Genomic DNA, 24460 nt, shown 5'->3' on the forward strand with positions numbered 1-24460 from the left:
CTTGTATTATGCTTAATTGGTCTTTATTCACTGAAAATCTTTTGAAAAGTTATTAGTTAATAACTGTTAGAGCATGTGAACATTCTGAGTAGGATCCTATTTTAAAAGGGAAGGTGTATTAATATGATGTATTACAAATGTTAGGGGTTTTCTTTATAGTCACCAGAGTGATGTTACTTACAAAACTTCCTCTGCTAGCCCAAAAAGTATGAAACTGTCTTGTTTTAGCTTGTGATTTTTCTAAACTCTTAAATATCCTCTTGCAGTTGACTGTTACAGTACATGTGTTTCTCTTCTGTATTTTGTCATTACAGCCACTGTATGATGCCGCTTACCTTACAATGTACAATATCTGCTTCACATCCTTGCCCATCCTGGCCTACAGTCTACTGGAACAGCACATCAACATTGACACGCTGACCGCAGATCCCCGACTATATATGTAAGTTAAAACCCCCTTAGGCTTTGAAAGTTGTGAGTTTCATTTCATCTGCAGGTAGGAAGGACACAGAACTGGCCTCCTGGTTTGATAACATGGTTTAGTTCTGAATTTTTAGCTACTTAAACCAGACCATCCAATTGAAAAATGACATGTTTCCTAGATGTAGGTCCTATACTTGAATGGGTGTGAACTATTTAGTTCAAAATCAGTAGTAATTCCTAAAACTTGAGCCTGCATTGTCATAGAGTTCTGGAGTCTTAGATAAAGACACAATATTTTAACTACACCCACACCCACACCCCCCCCCACACACACACACACAAGCCACACAAAGATCTTTGGTAGTTTAGAATATTGATTCCTTCCTATAATGGATTGAACTGATGATGTTATGTTAGGCTTTCTCTTGTGAACTGCCCCTGAGATATAGCCTCCCCACTTTGTTGGCTCCATTCTAAAACAGCATTGTTGAAGAAAACAATTAACTCATGAAGCCATTATATTCATTTTGGGTTAGTTGGAAATAGATGCTTTTCTCTATGGATGAGCAGCTCAGCAGTCACCAGTTCTTTAACCTATGATTAAATTGGAATTTTATAAATTAAGCCTACAGCTGAGGATAAAGATGTTGATTTACAGTGGGTAAAGAGTGGGTACCAAGTGCAGTAGAGAGACTTGAGTGTGGTTCATTTGTATGAAGTGAAAGTGCACAAATTTAAGGGGTGTCTTTAGCCCATATGACTCATAAAACTCACATTCAGTCATTGGTAGACTTAAGCAGATTTATAAAATTTGTTATCATTTTAAAGGTATTTATTATGGAAAATTTAAAACATCCATAGAAGTAGCAAAAATACTATTAATATAGTGAACTTCCTGTCCTTACCACTTGGCTTCAGCAATTACCAATTCAGGGCCAATCTTGCTTCATTAATAACCCTGTATTCCCTATCAAGGACTCATTTTGAAGCAAATATCAAACATGTAAAATAGTTATTTCAGCACATATCTCTTAAAGATAAGTACTTTAAAAGATAACAGTACACTATCATCTAAAAATTTAGCAAGACCATCATACCATCAGATATCCAGTCAATGCTCAAATTTTCCAGCTGACTCATTTCTTTTTATAGCATGCTTGTTTGAAACAGTATATAAGGTTCATATATTGCAGTTGGATAATAGGCTTCTTCAGTCTCTTAATCTGTAGGTTAATCTGGCAATTTATTTGTTAACGAAACGAGATCATTTATCTTGCAGCGCTTCCCCTAACCTAGAATTTGCCCATTGTCTCCTCGTGGCATTGTTTAACATGTTCTGCTTTTCTCTGTGTTTCTCACAAAGGGATAGGTTAGATCTAGAGGGGAACCAGCCTCTTGTTTAAAATGATGACCAGGGCCCAGAAATAACTTGCCTAAGGACACAAGGTCTGAGAGACCAAAGCAAGATCAGATTCCGGTCCTCCTGATGACCAACCCTGTGCTCTTTTCCACAGGCTGGTGGTTTTCAAATACCGATCAGCAGGGTTCTGTCTTCACATAACAGCAAAAGTGAAGCCCAGTAGTGCAGCTACTCTGATTGAAGTGGGGTTTGGGCGGCAGCGAGCAGAACCGCTCCGGTTCAGTCCCCCCGAGAGCCCCAGCTAATCACCTGCTCTCCAGCTCCAGCTACGCCACTTACTGTGCGTCCTTGCTCAGGTTGCTTGACTGAGATGTGCCTCACTTTCGTCTTCAGTAAAACCTGGGTAATAACAGACCTCATCACAATGTTTTTGTGAGGATTAAATGAGTGGCGACATGTAACAGAACTTAAGATGGTGCCCGGCACATAGTAAGGTTTCAGTAGGTGGTAGCTAGTCTTCGAACACCCTTCACCTAACTTCACGGCAGTGCTTAGCACTTTCATACATTAAGAATGCTGAAAACTTGAAGCAAGCTGTCGAGTACAAATTATTCTAAGGGTTTTCGTGAAGTTTTAGTTCCCTCACTGTAGGTGTAAGTGATGCATTAGTAAACGATTTTGCATAGAGGCTATGCCTGCCACATCGGGTAGAGGAATGAACGGCATGGCGTACCTGTCGCCCGGCCCCAGATGCAGCTTCCTTCCCGCCTGCTCTCAGCCTGTCGCAGAGTTGTAGATGGCTCCGTTACTCTGAGTACTCCTTTGTCACCTTGAAGCCCTCATCTTCATATGTGGCTCTCTGTGCATTTGTCCCACTTAACATTACCTGTGGCATTATGCAGCATATTGTAGATAGCACCTTCAGGGACTTAGTGACTCTAGCATTTACCAAAAGTTTTGACGTGAAACATGACATCATTGGATCTTTTCCTATTTTTTTTAAGAGAAATTTGAAACGTAAACTGTAGTTCTTTTCTAGAGGGAAGAGACATAGTATGTTTCTTCTATAGCTTTAAAAAACAGAAGAGAGGTCCTGGTCGACCTGCTGCTGCCTCCCATCCTACAGAGGCACTCAGGCCTGTGCTGCTGGTGGCCCGCTCTCTCACCTTCATTCTCTCTCCTTTTCCCCTGCACGCTCATTGGCTGTCCCATTCCGAGTTTACAACAGGTTCGTCATTCATCCAAGCGCAGCTAGAAAGCCTCGCCTGTAACCCAGCATACCTCGACGCCCCATCATTTCTTCCCACAGCGTGTAATGTAAATCCAGTGACTGGCTGCAAAGACACGAACCACTTCCTGCCTCAGCCCAAGGCCGTGACTCTTGAAAGCCTCACTGGCTGGCAGTTGCTGGGCCCTCCCTGCGAGGATCTTTAGGGCAGTGTCTTCCCTGTGGCTCCCAGTTGCCTTGGGAACATGACTTATTGGCCATGGAGAGAGCTTGTTTCTGAGCAGCAGCTACCTCTTTTCCTTCTGCGGTTTTTCTAGAGCAAACAGCAGCGTATGGCTGTATTGCCTTGTGCAGTTCCCTGCATTTCTGATTGCAGGTACCTGGAAATCCTAGTCGGTAAAAGTTGTGTAACTGCCATTTTTTCTGGAAACCCCACAGCGCTCCATACCAACTGAACAAGGATCATTTGTATTTACATTACAAAGGTGTTTCTTACTCAGTGCAGTCCGATGGAATGCTTGGTAGTATTGGCAACAGGTGTGCTATTTGAGTGATTTAGATACCTTTTGATAAATGTTAAGAGAACTTTGAAATAGAAGTTAAAAGAATTCCGTGCACAAACCCATCTTCTTTGTGCAGCTCTGCTCCATTAGAATTGGTAGCCTTATTTAACATTCTGACTTGCACGGAGAAGACTCTGTTTTTGACAGATTTTAAACTTGATCTGTCCACCTGCCATTTATGAAAGCGTGGCTGTTCAGCTTCAAACATGTTATTTGACTCAATTTAAAAAATTTAAAGGGCACCCCAAGACTTTAAAAAGGTTAACTTCCCAGGAAGAAGCCTTGATTGAAAGAAATACTTTAACAATTACAGCTGGAAAGCCATGGTGGCTTGGTTGAGAGCATGTGATCTGAAGTCAGATCAGTCTAGGATTGTATACTAGCTCTGTCCCTTCCTAACTGCTGTACTAGTGGTTCCCAAATTACTGCACATTTTAGTATTACCTGGGGAGCTTTACAATTATCCTAGTGCCCAAGTAACACCACATGCCAGTTAAATCAGAATGAGGATAGGAGCCAGGCAGCAATGTTTTTAAAGATCCCCAGGTGACTCCATTGTGCATCAAAGTTTGGGAACGATTATGATGTACCTTTTTGAGGCTCATTATTTGTAAATGGGAGTGATTACCTATCTCATGTGGTTTTTATGTGGACAAAATAAAACTTAATCCAGTTTTATTAGCATACAATAAGTACTTAGTAAATGAGAGCTAATTATTACTGAGACATTATTATTGTCAGTGGCCAGAATTTTAACTTAGAAGCACTTTGACAGTTTACTCCAGTGCCTCCGACAGGAGCCGACTGCACAAAGACAAACCTGCAGCTCAGTCTGGCCTTTTGCCAAAAGCCTTCCAGCCCCTCAGGTGAGGTTCCCTTCATTATAACAGGGTCAAACCCCATGCGCACCTTTGGCATTTCACTGTATCTTTAAATAAACAGCCTTCAGAAATTCATTAATCTGCATTTTTTCCCCATTTCTCAACAGGAAGATTTCTGGCAATGCCATGCTGCAGTTGGGACCCTTCTTATATTGGACATTTCTGGCTGCGTTTGAAGGAACAGTATTCTTCTTTGGGACTTACTTTCTTTTTCAGACTTCATCCCTGGAAGAAAATGCAAAGGTAAAAAAAAAAAAAAAAAAAAAAAAAAAACTACTACATCTTTTGGTATTACAAGCATGGCTTAGCTTTTTTCCAGAGGCCCTGGATCTGTCATACACATATTCTAGCTGTAATCATTTTGCAAACTGTTTTTCTAAAAGTGTGCTATTTAGTTCTCAAAACTTACTTAGAACAACAGAAACATTAAAGTAAGATATCACTTCCTGCGTGCATGTCTAACTAGCAAGCTTATATGCAAACCTCTGGAAGCTTAACTTGGCTATAAGTTGTACTAGATGGAGAGAGTTCTTGGGACTTCAGACCTTGGACCCCTACACTTTAATGTGAGCAAGGCTTTTCCTGTTTTAAAAAGCAAAATCTGGCCCCACTCAGTTCTTACTCATAGTGGCCTTCCATGCGTAGAACCGAAGCGGGGAGCCACCATATCTTTGCAGTACTTGCCCAGTAATTAAAGAGGGGGAATTCCCTTCTCTTCCGCCTTCCCTTGCACATGGGAGCACAGTGCTTTCCAGAAAGACGACACTGATCATGCCATTGCTTTCCCAGCAAGCAATACATAGTTCAGCGCCTGCATCAGGGTGATTTTGCCCTGGCTGTGTTCGAGGAGAGAATTGCTGATGGGGCGGGCTTTTCCCGCAGCCACACAGTGGAAAGTCCGGCCCACCACCTTGCATGCTGCTTTCTCTGTGTTCTTTGCTATTTCTGGGCTTCCTCTTTTATGGTCATTCATTCTTTATAATCACAATGTGAAGCAAAGCTAAGGTTCAAAAAGATTTTACTGAGTACAATGACTGTATCTAGAAGCTAGACAGTCAACATCTGTTACCAAAGTGATAGGCTCAGTGAATTTGAGTGATACTTTGAAATTAGGTACTACGGACAAAACCTCTTGAATCTGGACAAACAGACATTAGTTTCGTATGCATCCATTAAAATTATTCATCACTTTAGAGTTAGAGTACGCACGTGGAGCACTTGCCAAGGAGAGTGCCCTACTGAATCTCTCTGTGTGTCCTCAGGCCACTTCCGTTTTCCAAGTCAACTTTGCCCAGCAGTAAGAAGAAGAGATTACATGTTATGGTTTCTCAGATCTCTTCAGCTTTATGACTGATTCTGTGACTTCCACTTTTTATCTTATATTTATCTGGCACATAAATTACATAGAGTTGACTATTGCTTAAAAAGAGTTTGCTGCAAAGTAAGCAGGTTCTCTCCTGCAACCCTGTTGACATGGTTCATTTGCTCAGCAAACTCTTCAGGTGGTGCATGAGGAGTCTCACCCCAGCCTATGTGCAACTCATCACCCATGTTGAGTTCGTGAAGTCCAAATTAATAGGGATTTTATTATGTATGTTTGGTAAAATTACAATTAGTATAAGAACTACTATCAGCAATTAAACATAAACACCATGTATGATTTATCAAGTCCTTTTTTTTGCTTCTATTAACCTTAATTTTTTTTTTTTTTAAAAACCTTTTACATTTCATTTTCTGTTTTAATGTTACGCATTCAGATCTTGACAGCATTTGGTAAGCATATGTGCCATTCATTGCCATCGTTTGGATTTATACATGGTATCTGCTTTTCTTTGATGTGCACATGTGGACAGTGCTAATATTTATAGCCAAAAAACGGGAGTCTATTTTATTCTATTTATTTTATTCTATTTATTTTTTATTAAGGTATAATTGACATATAACATTAGTTTCAGGTGTATAACATAATTCAATATTTTTATGTACTGAATGATCACTACAATAAGTCTATTTACCCTGTCACTGTATATTCTATAAAAATTTGAGTTCATTTGTCTGCAAATTAGTCTGTATTTGAGACCATTCATTCTGTATTATAGGAAAAGCCAGTATCAGACTCTTTAGAGACATGTCATCCAAATGAGTTGTTTTGATGAACATTACTATTAGTAGAAAAGGTTTTTTTTCTGCCTGTGTCACACCAGTGCATTCCCTGTTTTATGATGCATGGAATTGTGAAAATAAACCCTACCAACCGCCTATGCAGTGTACCTGTCCAAGAAAATTTAGCATCACAGTAAAACCCGGCATCTTGACCTGATCTTATGACCAAATATTTCCCTAAATAATACAAAAATCTTTGGTAGTTACATACAAGATTAAACTTGGCTTTTTATTATTTTAAGCAGGCTCATGTATTCCTGGTACATGTAATTGTTGAATGTTTTTCAGGTATATGGAAACTGGACTTTTGGAACCATTGTTTTTACAGTCTTAGTATTCACTGTAACTCTGAAGGTTAGATTTTTATTTATTCAAGTATATTTAACGCCATTTTGTAATACTTCTGGTCTTATATTAATATGTCCTTTTTGTCTTCTAATCTTCATTTTCGTTGCGAGTTGTTATTCAAGTCTGAATGCTTACTAAAATTATGTGTGATATTAGAGATTTGGACATTTATTTGTATACTATTTGTGATCTATTTTTTCCAGTATATTTTCTATCCTCTTTATTTTTATTTTTTGAAAAACATTTTTCACCATACTTATGTTGAAAATCTAATCTATTCCTTTCCAGCTATTTTTGAGATGTTATAAGTGGTACATAAATGGGCTATGAGTGTGTATGTGTGTTTCCATGTTAAGTACTTGAATATTTTTTCAAGTTATATATCTGTTTAAGAATGCCAGTCCTTAAACGAATTTAGGTACTTAAGTTGAATATAGGTGTCCATGAGCAAGATATGTATGCCAAAGAGCTTAGTAGTGAAGAAATTTTATAATACTGTATTCATCACTGAAATTTACCCATATTAATGATGAGATGCCTAAGAATATATAGCAGGTAACATACATGGAGGGCAGTTTTGGCAAAAGCACTGGCATTAACATGCAGCCATGTAATAATGCTCTGGGCTGAATACTACCCTTGAGGCTCGTGAGTTGGGACTCCCTTACAGTTGAAGGTGTATTCTAATTATTTTGATCATTCCAGTGATAAACACCTCATGTGGGGTCCAAGAATGAGTACCTTTAAATAAGTTCCAGTATGCCCAGTGGTCAGAACTAGAATTCAGAAGTATAACTGACAAAGGACCTCGAATCGTTTCCCCTCTGAGTTTTTATACCCGGTTCATTTCTCATACTGAATAGAACTAATGTGTTTGCATTATTTGTCATCTATTTCGTTAGTATTTTAGGACTACAAAAGAAAGTGTTACGGTTCATCTCAGTTTAGCCACTTACTAGCTGGGCATCCTTGGGCAAGTAACTTCATTTCTCAGCACCTCCATTATAAAATGGAGCTGAAAGTGCCACCTACCTCTCAGGATGTTCTGTGAGAAGTCAGTTAGTGAATACATTTAAAGCAGTTAGGATGGTGTCTGGCACACAGAATGTGCTCAGTGCGGTAGGTGCTAGTTGTTACTATTTACCACTGTTTCCCAGGACCATGATTTGAAATGGAATCCTCCCCACCCCGTTTTACCCCTGGCCTTGTGTCTGGCAGTAGGGCCTCCAAGCGCCCGTCACAGTTAAAGTGGGCCTTACGGCAGCCTCTTTCACATGTCTTCAGAAGCCACGCTCTCCCTCCCCTTTACATGGGTGTTATTGTGGCGGTTTCGCCAGCAGCCCGGAGGTGGGAATTGCAGACGACATTGACAGTGTTACCGATACCCTGCTTATGCATGAGCAACTGTTAGCACAGAGCTGAGGAGCAGGCTGCCACAGCCAGTAACAAAACTGAGACGCCCCCTCCTCTTCAAAATGTAAATGCCCTGGATATTAGTCTGTGTGGCCCGGAAATTTTAAGCAAGCAGAGCAGACCATACTTTCAGGTTTTAGTTTGCACTGGAAAATGCCAGGTGCCACAATGTGAAGAAACCATCAGCCCTGGAAGAAACGTGAAGGGATTAAAATCTAAAGCAACTTGAAAATGTTACTAATTTAATGGAATAGATACAAGTTTTGCAGTTAAAAGGCACATTATGTAATCCCATGACTCCATGCTGCCAGGTGTGTGGAGCTGGTTGCCTTTGCGTTTAGTAACCCCCACCTGTTGTGTCTGCGGTCCCACAACTCCGTTGTGTAGTTTGTCTTCTCTTCCCAGCTGCTCTGTCCCTCTCCTGCTTTTCAGTGTAGCTGCCTCCACCAGCTTGGCCTTCTCCTTTTGCCATCAGCTCCTTGGTCGCCACCACGTGAGGACTTGGGGCTCCAGCCTCCTGGACACTCCCATTGCCTTACTCCTTGCCCTGCCTTCAGTCCTGAGGCCTTTGCAGCCATGTGCATGTTGCCCACACCTCCGTGCCTGTACTCTAGAGGCTCAGTGAGTTAGGGCAGAGCTCTTCGAAAACTCCGGGTTCTGTTCTTCTAGTTCTGTTCTCTTCTGGTTGCCTGATTCAGGCTCGATCCTCCCACAGGTATCATATTGTGTACAAGTTATCAAATAGCGCAGGGTTTGGCCTGGTGCAGTTTGTACCCATCGTGAAATCTCTTGCGTTGTATCTTTTCAGCTCGCCTTGGATACTCGGTTCTGGACGTGGATAAACCACTTTGTGATCTGGGGTTCTTTAGCCTTTTATGTATTTTTCTCATTCTTCTGGGGAGGAATTATATGGTAAGCAGCCTTGTATGTGTGAGTAATCTGTAAATAACTATATGTACGTTGGATATGCAAACATTCATTATACTTTTAAAGTTTTGATTATATAAGATGGCAAATCTTCAATATTAATAGACTGGAAGTTACTTCTAGCCAGGAATGCTGCTAATTTCAGGTTAGATTTCAAATGCAAGCATGTAGACTGCATGAGCTACTTCAAAGACCTTGCTTCTGGTAGTCCCTGTGCAAATCTTTCAACTTGAAGTGGTGTAAACATCTCTCTGTAAAATGAAACTATAATTTCTAAAATGACCTCCCATGTTATTTCCAGTGGGAATACTCATCCTGTGAAGTTTCCGTAGGATATAGTGGCCAATAGGTACATTATTATCCATTTGGACCCTGTTCTCTCTGTATGTTATATTACTCTTATTCTCATCACTACAGACATGCTCGAGATATAGAATATGTCACTTAATCCTCAGACGGTTATATCTTGAAATCACTATCCCATTGTTTGGGGGTAGGTAAAGGTAGACTCAACAGCCTGGACTTTTAGTTCATTCAGTTCATCTTGGTTCAATAGATATTTATTCAGATCCATTTTGTGTGAAGCTCTCTGAGGGGTACAGAGATGAATAGCCTGTGTCCCTGCCTCAAGACGATGAGAGTCAGAGTTATATGGAATGAGAATAAGTTAGATTTTCATCTACTCTCCTTACTCCCAGAGGTCTATATTTTGTTTTCACATATCACAGTTGTTTTCATTAATCCGTGATTTCCTCTGACAAGGATGCCAACAGTAGGCAGCAGAGTTTAGATTAAGCCATAGAGTGAGACTCCAGGACTATATATTTTCATTGGTTTGAGCAGAATCTTACAAAGCATTCCATGTTATCACAGAGATGTGAGGACCGTGTTTATGTCCCTTGAGACTTAATTAGAAGAAACTCGTACTGTTTTGAAAAGCTTTTTAAAAGAAAAGCCTTAAGAAATAAAAATATGAAAAACCTAATCACTTACAGAAGTACCAGCTCCAAAAAGTATAATTACAGCATTTATTTGACACCTATATAAGTAATTACTGAAGCAATGAATCTGAAGGAAGTCTCTGTTTTCTTTAATAATATAGAAATGAATCAAAGTTGATTAACCAAATGCAACATCCAGTTGTAGGTCTGCCCACAGTACCATAATTCTGTCTAGGAATCTGTGTAATCAGCATCTGAACTAATTATGCAAAATTTCCACAAGAATAAAATGTTTCTAGCAAACAAAACAAGTTTCTCGCTCTTTCAAGGCTATTCTTTATCAATTAAAATAAATCCTTTAAATGAGTACGATATTGTCATACTTGTTTCTATTCATTAAGAAATGCTTACTAAAAATTAAATATTAATCTGTTTTATTTTGTTGCCCGTAGTGCTGTCCTTAAGTAGACCTGTCTGAGTTGAGCTACTACATGAATATAAAATATATATTATAAAGCAGCCAACACACTGTGTCTAGAAACTGTGCAAAACTTCGGCTGAATGCTGCTTGCAGCTAATATCTCTGGACATGTTCAACCCTGAGGCAATGTGACAACGCCCCTTTGGCGATGGGCAGTGAGAATGATGAATTCTAAGCCCCAAACCCAATACAGGAATAATATCTTCTGGTTTTTACTGGTCCCCTGCAAAACTCCATAGATGCCATTAAGTCAAAAAGAAAAATCGAGAGCTAGTAATCACAGAGTATTGTAGGAATACCCTGTGACTAGCTGTCACTTGTCTGCTGGACCCTTATGGCTCAGTTAATTGCCTAGAAAATTGTTCAGGGGGCGCTTCAGAATTAGAGTAAGAATAGAACTCAGCAGAAATCTTTTCTTTATGGTCTCCCCTAAAAAACGTGTTTAGCCCAGACCTCATAAGTTTCTCCATCTCACTGTTCTGCTCACAGTCTTCCTCACATATGCACAACCACAGGCTTGATTTTCATCGTGTTACATAAGAGTGCACAAACACCAGTTTTTGTATTTTTCTTTTGTTTTTTGTGGGGGGTAATTAGGTTGTTTATTTACATATTTTTTTTTAACAGAGGTACTGGAGATTGAACCCAGGACCTCGTGCATGCTAAGCATGCAGCTCTACCACTGAGCTGTACCCGCACTCCTAGGTTTTCCAGGAGAAACCAGTTTGTCTTCAGTGAGCACTATTTGTGATGTACCAAATGGGACCAAGCACTTATCTACCTAAGGCTTTTAATCCAAGGACAGTCTGATGTCTACCCTGGCCTTGAGCAGCCACTTTGCACTTCCTCCCCCTCAGCTTCAGGCAACAGTCAGTCACCCAGCCTGCTGAGGCTCTCTGCGGTTCAGCTGAGGCAGGAAAGGGGAACTGGCTGCACTTCCAAACGGCTGCCTAACAGTTCAGTGGGTGACTGAGCCCCCGCAGAGTGAGGCGGCAGCATCCTGAATTTCTGGGCGCCAAGGCTTCATGTTTGATTAGCAGTATTCTGTCAGCTGATTCGGCACACACTGGTACTTGGTGTATATTTGTGGATGAGAGTGGTAGATTCCTCCCACCTGAGAGAGAAAAACTCTACGGTCCTTTTTGTATTTACATATGGGTTTTTTGAGGCGGGGTTATAAAAATGGCTTACATTTCTGAATGTAAAGCACAAATCCATTCTTATATTAATAAAACAGGCGAGGAAGTAAAATGTTTGTTAGCATAAAAATTAATCATCACTTCTTTTGAATATCTCTGAAGCTTCAGCATTTTCTAATACAAATAAATATTCTCCAGTTGGCAGCTTTAAAGCTGATTGCTTAGTTGTTTTCAAGTCAAATGCATTTTATTATCTTTTTTCCCCTTTGAGTATCATTCCTTTTCTTTTCCAAACATTGAGTAAATGAAATCTGTTTACTACTTTTGGGTCATTCTAAAGAAAATTATTTTTATTAATGTGCATAACAAGGATTCCTTTTAAATATAAAAGACAATTTCAGTTACACTTCTCTTTCATATAACGAGAACTGATTTGTTTTTCCATTATGTATTTTCTTTCCACTCTAGGCCTTTTCTCAAACAACAGAGAATGTATTTCGTATTTGCTCAAATGCTGTCTTCTGTATCCACCTGGTTGGCCATCTTTCTTCTAATATTTATCAGCCTTTTCCCTGAGATTCTCCTGATAGTATTAAAGAATGTAAGAAGAAGAAGTGCCAGGGTAAGGACTAAGTTTATTTATTATAACCTGATTTTTGGAAGGGGCGTCAATATCTGCCATGAACTAAAAACTGTATTTAGAGAATTGCATTAGTTACAGCATGTTAAACCCCTCCTTGCAGGTTCATCACTTAATTTCCTCTTCTGCATAAAAAGTATAGTAAAAAACTTCGTTATCCAATGCAGGTGGTAAGTAGATTCCTTAATAGTGTTCTATGTGACCTTTAGCAATCCATATGGAGTATCTCATATGCTCCATATGGAATTTTAAATGGAAAAAAATGATTTTTTTTTTTAGCCTAGAATTTTCACACTGGGAATTTCCACACCAACATTCCAGCCTTAACCTTAGAAATTTCCCTGTGGGTTGTTTGCAGATTTTTTTTTCAGTTGATAATCCCAATTTGTCTCTTTCAAACTTTTCCCTTTCCTTTAATTATAGTGCTGCTTAATCTCTGTGTTGCTTCTAGCCCTGTCTGTCTAGCAGTATATTTGAACCAAAGAGAATTCCCTGGATGTGGTTTGTACATCCTTCCCTCCCAAACACACTTATAAAAATTCAGGATTGTTTTATGAGTGTGTTTTTATTTTTGCTGCTTATAAATTGTGAATTTTTCACGAGAATGAAAAGTTATTACCTTCTGTCAGCCTAATTGCTTGGCCCTGCATTGTCTGATATCTTTTGAACCTTTCTTAAAAAGCCTTTAAACTAACAGGGGTAGATGAGCCTGGAAAATAAAACTGGCAAATTTTGACCAACAAGTCAATTAAATATGTTCATACTTCTGCCAATAGCTCATTTTGCCAAACAAAACCCTGTTTCTATCATACTGACACCTAGATCTTATAGCTCCTCCAAGGCAATATTTTCAGGAAATAGTCTAAGCTCTGTCTGCCTGATCCATTTGATCAAATTTGCCAACACGTTTAGTCACAAAACTGGTTTGTCTTGGGCTTGGGTTTTTGTTTTGTTTTTTTTCCTGTTGAACTGATAGAATCCAGTGGTTGGCATCATGGAGACATAGGAAACTAAAATGATTATAGTGGGAAGATCTTCATTGATTAGATGTATAAAAGAGGAGCTTCATGATACAAGTCAGTATCAGCCCCAGTCGAAAGCACTAGATTGTCAGTGACATAAGCCACATTGATTCTTGGTGTACAAGGCCAATCAGTGTGTAGTTAGGTAGTCAGGACTGGCCCTGACTCCCTGCTTCTACATGCCTTGTGGGTGGAACTAGACACAAGAACATTAACCAAGCTAAAACCGCCTTAGTCTCTCGATAATCCCTCCAGTAGACCCTCCCCATCTGTGCCCCATAACCCTCCAGCCTGGTATTAGAATGGGAAAGTGGCATTTGCTTGTCTGATTAAACCTTAACACCAGTTGAACAGGGGTAAAACAAGTTCCTCCCAGAAGGGCTCAAGTGGCAATTTGCATGAAGCCAAGTAAAAAATGTCATAGTAAGAAATAGAGGATTTGTCTGGGAAGGGCCTTTGAGGTACTCTTCCCCTCTCCTTATTTGGGAGTACACTTTAAGGTGCTCCTCAATATTTTTCTTATTTGGGATAATGGAGCCTATGCTAAATAATGGCTCACACCCAGCTTCATGCTCTAAAGATGATACAAAAATATTAGAAATCAAAACCTTCAAATATATCATCTTATCCTCTTCCTTAGGCCCTTTAAAAAAAATTAGACACTGGCGGGAGGTGACTTTTATATAAATTAAATGGCCATTAAATGGAAGGATGCAACAAAGTAGTCACAGATAAAGGCTTAGAATATTTTCTTTCCATGCAGACAGCAGATTCTGTTGAAAGCATGGGGTTATGGGACTGCAGCCCTATTCCCTTAGCAGCATAGAATGTCGCCAAGGTTCAGCATGAAATTTGTTCGCCGTGGGTTATGTCTGTGATAGGAGAAATTATAGTGTCTGTGCTATAGCTTGGCATGCTGATATGCTAGAACAACCAGGAGAATTTCCATAATCACCTTCATTCATTCAATCATTCATTCATTTATTCCTATCCTCATGGAACCAGTGAACATGTGTTGAACCACCTACTGATGAACATCTCTCTTTACATCCAAAGTCTGAAAAGCTAAATGGTTTTTCAGACTCTCTGGGATTTTGAGAGTTGCAGATGAGACAAAACATTGTGGGCATTCAGCAGCACTGCCTCTTTTTCTTTTTTTTTCCCCCCTTGCAAGAAAATGCAAGAGCAAAGTAGTGCATATGAATGCATAAAGGCCAGCTGAAACATGGCAGCCACGGCTACTCTGATAAGTTACATCTATTTACATAAGGCTCTATTGGGCCGTATCAAAGAGGCAGAGGCCATTCTAAGATAAAGGACAAAGGCTATCGTAATGACCAACGGTGTGGCATTCTGGGTGACTTCCTTTATTCAGTATCCTTTGCCTAAGACACCAACCTCATGTTAAAGAGCCAAAAGATTTTTTCAAACTGGATCAGCTTCATACCTGACAGGCTCCCTAACGGGGTCAAGTGTTTGTCCCTACCTAGAGGTAGATCCCCCTGACTTCAGCCACTAAGCACCAGGATCCTTTGTACACAGAGCCAGAAATGCCTGTGACAAGTAGACTGCTTGTGCTGTCCTCCTGTGGGTCTTGGCAGCTGCTTTGAGAAGGGAATTCGGCAGTGGGTAGTGAAAATGTCTCCATGGCATTTGAGAGAGAAGCTAAGCTATTTACATTTAACAATTATAGAAGCACCCTTCTGTTGAATTCTATTCAATTCAACGCACATTGCCCGAGGGTCCACTCTTAAGTTAGCTACTATCCTAGGTGTTGATAATTCAGGGATGAAGCAATGTGGCTCCAATTCACAGGGAGCTCTCACTCTAGTTGACTTATAAAGGGGATTTACTCGGAACACTTCATAAGTAGGTATACAGCAGAATAGTAGACTCAATAATATGGTTTACTGTAACACAGCTGAGCTATTTCAAGGTCCAAGTCACTGCCTCCTGAAGCCTCCAGTAAAAAGGCTGCTAGGGTGGCCTCCACCACAGCTGACTTCTGTCATGATACTAGTGTTATAAGGACTTCTGCTATCTTCGAATCTAGGTTCCGTCAGTGGCTTTACTCAGGGATGAATATATTCTCACACCCTTATTTTCAGCAATGTAGTTAACTTTTGAGCTAAAATCTCATCATTACAGATCATAGGGCGTTTCTTTAGCTTATAAAGCTGCACTGCCACGCTGCTGACAGTGTGTGATGAAACTGTCACTGAGCGTGAAACAATGGAACAGCAGATGACACTTCAAAGGAAATGTAAAGTTTAGGATTTTTGGTATTTCAAAAAGCTGTGTCCCTCTAAGTACATTTGTTGGGCTATCTCTTAATGAAATACACCCGGACCTTCTAGTCAACTAGTCAGTACCAGTTCCCAGTTCCAGTGGAGGAATTTTCCACATATCTTTATGTAAAGTTTTCCCATGTAAACCACCACAATCAAAAGGAGGCTTGACTTCGCCTACTAGCCATGGGAACACTGTAATCTAGTGGGAATGGACCCAGGAACTTGGCCATGGCTTGCCTGTGATGTCTGCACAAACAAGAGGAAACATTCCATTAACATAGGGAGCGCCTTCAGAGTGGAAGACAGGAAAAGAATGTCAGCTGTCTGAGCAAAATTCCCAGAGAAAGCACTTTGAGAATTTTGGAGAATACAATTTATCCTTACAATAACAGTGGTGACAAAGAATGATTACTATTTCAATCCTGACAGTGTCCTATACAACCATGGGTTCTAAAGATCTGTATTAGACAAAAATAAAGTTGAATCCTAACATCATGGCTGTTGAGATGGACCTTTATGCATTGGCCTCTTTGACAGACTGCTAACTGAGCCAATGTCAAAGCTCTCTAGATGATTGCAAAGGAATGTGGAAATTTCATACTGTTTTAGTTCATTATCCCCCATCCTTTTCACCCCCTCCACCAGTTGCTAGCTATATCAATTTTTTATTGCTTTACTCTTTCCATGCTCTCTACTGCCTTCTATACTTTCATATTTTTTTGTTTCCCTTTATAAAGTATCCTATTAACCCCTGAAATTTCTGCTTCATAGAAATACTTTCATCTCTGATGGTTGGATACAAGGTTTTGAGCACGCCAAAATGTGCTTCAGTTACAGTCTTAAATAGATGGGCTTGTATAGTAAACACAGGGTGGGGGATTTGGTATCATGTTAATCTTGTTGCAAGGTTTTTGCCCACAAAACAGAAGACAGAACAATTAAAAAATTTTTTCTCCAAAACTAAGTATTTATTGCTCTAGCTTTATCAATTAGTAATTTGCATATTACCAACATGTTACCAGCTTTCTGTAAGGTAAAATACGAACAGGAGAAAACGTCAAAGTATTTGCCTTTAGAAGGATAATTGTTTATTAGACTCCGCTAGATGCATGCTTTACTTTAGCTGGTTTCTTTTTTAGGTTTATTTTCATTAGGCACTAAGTAGATAATATGGGTACTCCTCATTAGCAGAATCGTTAAGCTCATCTCCATAGTCACCTTCTGTTTTGCTTGAGCAATACCAAAACCGAGTCTGTAAATTAGCTTATAACTTCAGTCATAGAATAAGAAAGGAAAAAAGTAACCTCTTAGATTTTCTGATTAAACCTTAAGTTACCAATTTTTACTTTCTGTTAAGTGTTTTAAAGGAAAAATTCATGGCTCCTTAGCCAACCTTTTTAAAGTCTCTACCGGAAAAAGGGGGGAAACTGATCAAATTATGTTAGAATAAAGGAAATTAAGCATCGGTCCAGAGGTAAACGGTACTGAAGTGTGGTTTCACCGAATGTTTCCTCATTATGTTAGTTTTGATTAGGTTTTTAACCTGCAGCTGCCTGAGGGCAGTCAGTCCCTTCAGATTACATCTGTGCACCTGGATAGGGGAGATAGTTGCTTCAAGATAGATTGCTGATGGACCCTGAACATAGCTCTCTGACCAGCGGATTTTGAACGATGTAAGTTTAGTGATTAGTGATTAGAGATGAGCCTTATTTCAAATAAGAAGCATATTTTTAAGTTATTTTATTCAAAATAGTCAATTTTCCCATTAACAAAAAATTTTTTAATTGATATACAGAGAAATAGCAGTTTGCACATATAATAGACTATTCTTAACTCTAACTCTACTTTTACTTCAGAAAGTAATGTCTTCAAAACTAACGTCATTTCGACTTCGAATTCTCAAGGTTTCTTTTTAAATGTCTTACATTTCAGAAAATATTTACTTTTTTTTTTTTTTTTTTTTTTTGGTTTCTGCATTTCTCTTTTTTCTACTGCAATTTTCCACCTTTTGTGCAATTGTGAACAAGGTAACGAAACGCCTCCCTTCCTCAGGAACATCTACTATCTTCATGCTTTCTCAAACTTCCAGCAATCACAGTTTCTCTTGGAGTGAATAAGGTGATTTCCTTTCTTAATGTACCAACTTGCTTGCGTTCTCATTTGCTTGACACCATTTTCTGATTCTTAATGAAAAATTCTCATGACTCATCTTTATATCTTATTGATACTTAAAGAGTATTTTGTCATTTTCCTTTCATCATTTGTTCACCTTCTCAAATTGTCAGACTGGAGCGGAAGTGATTTTCAAAAACTTGGACTGTAGGTCTGTGGTCCCATTGATTCCCGGTATGCAGCAGAAGCCACAGTGTGTTAGCTAGTCTATTCACTAAGACAGGAATGTTTTGCACAAGTTTCTCTTTGTTTGATACACTCAGCACCCTCACAACTCTCAGAGGTGTTCACCAAAAGGATGGTAAGGTTTACTAATCAAACCATACTGACTCATCTATCACATAACTTACCAGTGTCATTTCAAAAACACAAGTTTGCCACATACTGCTACTGTCTGTATACTTCCACCATGAGAACAATTCTACTCGAATTGGAGACTTTCTTAGGTCTTTAAATGTATTCATTTAAATGTTATGCGTTTGATCTAGTGTCATCATTTGTACTTTGGGCCAAGAGTAGTCTATAGGAAATGATTTTTTTCTTCTACATTTTTATCACCAGGTAGGTTAACCAACCTTCTAACGCTTTAAGTATCTTTACCTCACTATTACAGAGAAATCTGAGCTGTAAAAAGGCATCTGACTCATTATCCACCAGACCTTCAGTCAGACCTCTTCTTTTACGAACATTCTCAGACGAATCTAATATATTGTAACAGGTACCTAGTGTTAAACAAGTGGGCTGGCTTTAAAGAAACGGATTAACAGCATTATAAAGAAAAAATGAAAATATCACTCTCCAAATTTTCTCTGCTGTTGGTGTGGTGAACTTTATACTATCCTTTGCAAAAATATAAAGATGCATTACTTGGAATATGGGGAAATAGATATTTCAAATTTGCTGAGCCCCCAAATAACATTTTAGGCATTTTCCACAGCTGAAGGGTAATACAGTATATTTAATTTGTAAAGGGCATGTTGTCACGGCATCATGTGAAAATGCTCATTAATACTGATTGAGGAAATATAATTTTCATTTTAAAAGATCATTTGGAAAATTGAAAATAAATATTCCAAAATTGCATCTGTATAATAGCAAGTCAGTTTAGCATTGCATGTTCTTTTGGGAATTATGTGAAAATAATTCAGTGTGTTTGTACCTCCATGTGCTGTGTCTGTGTTTGCAGGTATATACTTAATGTCCTTGTAATGTCTGATGCCCAAGTATGTGTTAAAGTACCAATCTACTCTAATCACTTTTTTAAATGTCAAGTTTTATTCAAGCTAAATGTTTCAACTTCAGAGGTAAAATCTTTCCTAGCCATTCAGGGGGATGCTAGCCTTATTATACAGAATGCTTCATAATTAATTTTTCCAAAAGTGAGTATTTATTTTATAACATATTGTTTCATTTACCCCAAAAAAAAAAATTTGGAAGGAATTGATATGCTATGGGAAGAATCCCTGAACTCAGAATGACTCCTCTCTGTGTATTCTGTGTTCCCCACTGCAGGGGCCTCTGTCACCCCAGACCTCTAGAAGTCTTTTATCCATCCATGACAATTTAGAGTAATTCATGAATGAGGTTTACAAGCTTGTCAGCTTGGAAACAACTCTGTACGGCTTAGGGCAGGGCAGTCTTTCATGCATACATAAAAATTAATGATCATCATGAATGAAATTGTGGGGCAGTTCACTTTGATGCTAACAACTGAGTTTACCTCATAGGGCCCCCCCCTTTTTTTGTCAGCTATCAACTTCCCCACTCTCCAGAAATAAATAAAAATTGAGCTAATAGATTGTTGGTTCTTCTATCTCATACAGTTCATCACAGTCTGCATCTGCAGTGTTATTTTGGAAGCCAACTCATTTTGTCTCAGTCTACATCCTTTTACCCATTTTGAGTGACTCACCTGCTTATGTGCTCACCTCAGTAATGAATCTGCTTCCCCGTAGCCTTCAAAGTCTTTGACCATTTTGTCCCAGATAGCCTTGTCCTAAGCTGTGTGGTGCATTTTAGCTATGCTGTTTCCAGTTATTTTGGATCCCCCTGGATTGCTTTCCTTGAGCTTGGTCTGTGGTTCGGGAGACTAGGCTAGGGAGCAGGCATTGCTGCTGCTTTTGGTCTCTCCAGGGCCTTAATTCCAATGATGCCTAACAGAACTGAAGGAGTTTTTCAGAAGACAATTGTTTGTTTTTTAATGTAGTTATTTCTTCCAGGAATATATTTTCATCTGACATTATTTCTCCTCCAAGGAAACTATTTGGCAATTAGTTTAGCCACTGAGTTTATCCCTTGGTTGATAAGGGAACTGCCTACTCCTTTTATAAGTTCTCCATGTGAATGGCAACCTCATTGTGGTTAGAGTCACCTTGACTCTGCTACCTGATGAACTAATATGAGAATATGGAACATCAAAAGCAATGGAAGGTATTCTAGAAGACTTCTAGTCAAAGCATGGCAAAGAAGGTGCGCCCAAATGGGAATAAAATAGCACACCCCTGAAGGCCCTCCACTACTCAGGTTTAAAAGGTTGGATTTTTGCATAGAGAATCAAGGTTAGGCTCACTCCCCTGATAAAGGACTTCTACTTCTCAAGATTTACACTCAGTGATCAATTGACCTATCATGCCCCATCCTCGTCATAGCATTTGATAATGTTCAGAAGCCAAAGAAGAATCTACAGCTTTCTTAGGGAGATTAGTGTGGTTTCTTTTCTAAAAAGATGATGAATAAGAAAAGCAGAAGAGTCCATTGACTCATAGATACGTGATCTACCAAGAAGAAAATTAACTTCAATGTTACGGGGGGAAGCATTTCTTTAAGTAAAGGAAAAGTACTTTCATAAGAATTTTTCAAAACTGAATGTATCTTCAGACTTTGTCATAATTGACACATCCAAAAAAGAGTAATCAATTCATTCATTCAACATGTCCTGAGCATCTGCTGTGTGCCAGACGCTGGGCTGGGTGCTCGAGATAGAAAGTTAGATAAAATGTCCCTGTTTTCATTGGAGCTTCACAGGCTAGAAGAAGGGATCTTAGGGAGCTAAGCCTCTGCTGTTCTAGTGGTAACAATTATTAGGAGAACCCTGGAGTAATCCAAAAGCAAACAGCAAGTCTGAATCTATTCAGCTGATAGATGAAGAAAGGATTAAAAACTGGTTAGTGCGTCACTCTTTTTTTTTTCCCCTGCATGTGAATAAAACTTGGCAACTTTGTTAAGATGATTGCTTTACTCTCATAGCAAAATTTAGTACTTAGTTGATTTATTTTTGAAAATGCTAAACAGATGGTTTCACATTATTATTAAAATAAACCTTTTAACTCTGTATATTTTAAATCTTTCAGAATCCGAATCTTGAACTGCCTATGTTATTGTCCTACAAGCATATTGACAGTGGTTACAGCTAAAAAAAGAAAGCATGAAGAAGCAACTACAAAAAGTTATCATCTCAGGATACTCGATATGCAACAAACTAAACCACTATCTTATGTCTAAGGTTCAGAATAAATGTCCATTAAAATACCAAATGACTCTCTTAAGCATTTACAGTTATTGTAAGTAGCTGTTAATGGCCAAAGCTCTAAGTTATGAATTATATGAAAGTTTGAAGCAAGAATATTTAGAATTTCTGGCTTTAGATAGAATAAAAACTACCAAATGGGTGCTCTTTTAACCCATGAATTCTGTGAATGGATTTAAATACAATAGTATAAAGTAGAAGCCATGCAATGGGAATGAATAGATTTTGCTAATATTACCTTGTTTTGCCTGGCAGAAGAAATAGGCTGTTTGGATCACATTTCTTGTTCCTGCTGAATGATAATCTTAAATTATTTTTTTTCCAAACATATGAAAGGAATACTTGAAAATGTAAGAGGACTAAATCAATATATCAGATAAAAGAGTTAATCCTTTCTGTTCACCCATGTGCTAATTTTGTCTTGGTAGAATATCCCTGCCAAAAAATACCTTGAACACTTAGGTGGAAAGAATGTTAACCTTGGGTATTTTTGTAAAAATCAAAGGAAGTTATTTATTTTATTTCTGTTCTTCTCAGCTACACTTAATGGGTATAAAGGTACTAGATATGAAAATAAAGCATTTACAATCCCTTAGTAGCCCCTCAAAATAGTTAAGATAGAACAGATTTTTCCAATATTAGTTTTACTGGGATCTGAGGCAAGGTGGGGAAAACAATAGTTACCCAAAAATAAAGGTCATTCTGAACATCAATTTTAAATTTTTTTGTGGAGAAAAAGGAAGAATAGCTTATTTCAAACTGTTAATGGTTTTTATTTGAAGGAGGTTGTATCTGTACAGATATGCAGCACTTTTTTTTTTTTTTTTTAAACTGGCCAGTTTGGGAAGGAGGAGGGGTTCAGCCTGCAGAGTGCGACTCTGAACATGAATGTCTCTCTTAGCCAACTTGGCTAGGGATGTGGTCCAACTCTTAAACCATGTGATTCACCTCAGTAAAGCCCTCGACTTACAGACTAGAGAGAGGTTTTAGCCTCCTAAGGCATTCACTTAAAACATAACAATAAATGTGACATGTCTTTATTAAATGTTAAAATGAACACACTTTTTTTTTTATATATATAAATGACTACATTTGACTACTAGATCAAAATGGTCTTGTAAAAGATGTTTTTATACCACTTTCCATCTTTGGTTGTCTTTCTGGCATGCCTGTACGATTATTAGCATTTATATCATACCTTGATTTGGGAAAGTATTAGATTCAATTAATTACCAATGTATTTATAGAGTCCATATGGCACATTTGATTACTCCATCCATCTTTTGTGTTAGTGTTTAGGTGTAATTTTTCTTAAATTCTAGAAAGGACATAATTTCAGTTATCAGAAACCATTCCATCATTACTGACGCTTTTTCATTATTTCATTTGTTCTCATCTATCAGTATTATTTTTGAGTATTTTGTTAGGTGTCACCACACCTTCCTAAGTGTGCTGTGTTCTAGTTGCCCGTATTTGAGGTAGTCTGCTGAAAATCAAGTCAATGTATTCTTTACCTATTCCAAAGAGCTAAAAAACCAGACCCCAGGAAAGCTTTTGATGTTTTGTTGTTGTTGTTCTTGTTTTTGTGGTTGTTGCTGTATTGTTATTGTTGTTTTACGTAAGAATTATAGGGACTGTGAATACAAATGAGAGCCCACTGTTAACTCAAGAGGCGTGTTTCATGCAGACCATTGGAAATTTGACATAATCAGAATACCCAGGGCAGCGCAAGTATGACTGGTGGCGTGTAAAATTCCTTGCAGCCTGGAAGAAAGAGTAGGAGGATTTAGAGTTGTATCTTAGCTACACATGGTACTGCAGCTCAAATTCACAATGGCAATGATGTGTAATATCATGGCCCAGATCCTTGAGAGGGACTTGACAACTTTTTGAAAGATATTAATTAATGAGCTGAAAAAAATGGTTAGCATGGGGTTAGCAGATGGAATAACTTGAAGTAAGCCATCCAGTATTCCTAGCACTACAATCTAACCACCTTATTTTGTGACAGAAAAAGTGGGAAAATGTAATAATAGGATTATATATCCATCATCTGAATAATTTTGAACGACAGAATGTTCTTGTAATTTTCATAACTGTTGTCCATTGTTTGAGGATGTTACCTACTAAACTGAAAACATAAATTCCATATCTACCACATTTACACCAGCAACAGTATAAAATGTAAGCCTAAATTTGCAAAATTCATAGTAATTTAGTGATGGAATTTTTTAATAACATGCAGTATATAAATGCAGGTTTTATGCAAGTGTTGACAAAATCATTTTTCAGCTTGCAAAACGGGACTGCAAATGACATTTTTCACTTCAGCAATTTTTTACATCTACGTTGTTGCTTTCTATAATGAATGTGAATGCCATCTTTTATGAATGCAACTTGCCTTTTTCATTACAGAGATTTTTGTTTGATGTAATCAATAAACTTTGGTATGATATGATTGCTATTTTAGCCTCTTTTTTGGAAAGGTCTCAGTTTGACATGAAAGTAATATGGAAGCAATCTGGTGATGTGAAATAAGTTTCTGATTTCCTCTCTGCCTGTACAACTCAGAAAAGATTGACCATTTGTATATGTGTTCAACTGGCATTTAGCTTGAGATTTGGTCGGGGAGGGGGGCTGGTGTGTACACCTTTCTCTCCGTCCCCCCTGCAGCCCTCTTCCCCTCCCCTCTGCCCCCTCCCACTTCCATCCTTACTTTGTTCCTCAGCTTGCATCCAAGGCTTTGTGAAAGTTCCTTTTCTTGAAAAAACTCCTGTCCTTCTTGACGCCTAAGATACAAGTCTACTGTAGCTGGTTGCATTACATTTTTCCAGTTCAGTCTGTATTTTTGCAGTCTTTTAATCCTGTTAGTCTGACCTACATTTAGAGCACTTCCTCTTTTCTTATTAAGTGGGAAATGTGCTGTACTTGGAGGTGTGACC

The 24460-nt window shown here is 38.6% G+C and overlaps 1 protein-coding gene across 6 annotated transcripts in view; it reads left to right on the top strand.

The window, feature by feature from the left end:
- Positions 1-23982, top strand: part of ATP11C (ATPase phospholipid transporting 11C) — a 151676-nt gene extending 127694 nt beyond the window's left edge. The window contains exons 24-31 of one of the 6 annotated variants that reach the window (XR_010379523.1): positions 315-442; positions 4563-4698; positions 6907-6972; positions 9188-9291; positions 12336-12489; positions 12611-12677; positions 18606-18710; positions 21343-21358. Coding sequence is in view for 5 of the 6 variants with exons in the window: in XM_031445067.2 (XP_031300927.1) it covers positions 315-442; positions 4563-4698; positions 6907-6972; positions 9188-9291; positions 12336-12489; positions 18606-18707 (690 nt within the window). In the remaining variant the exon portion in view is untranslated. The other 5 variants (XM_064483253.1, XM_031445067.2, XM_064483251.1 and 2 more) reach the window with 5 other exon arrangements.
- The last annotated feature ends 478 nt before the right edge of the window (positions 23983-24460 follow it).

The sequence above is a fragment of the Camelus dromedarius genome, chromosome X, assembly GCF_036321535.1.
Source record: "Camelus dromedarius isolate mCamDro1 chromosome X, mCamDro1.pat, whole genome shotgun sequence".
NCBI classification, from domain to species: Eukaryota; Metazoa; Chordata; class Mammalia; order Artiodactyla; family Camelidae; genus Camelus; species Camelus dromedarius.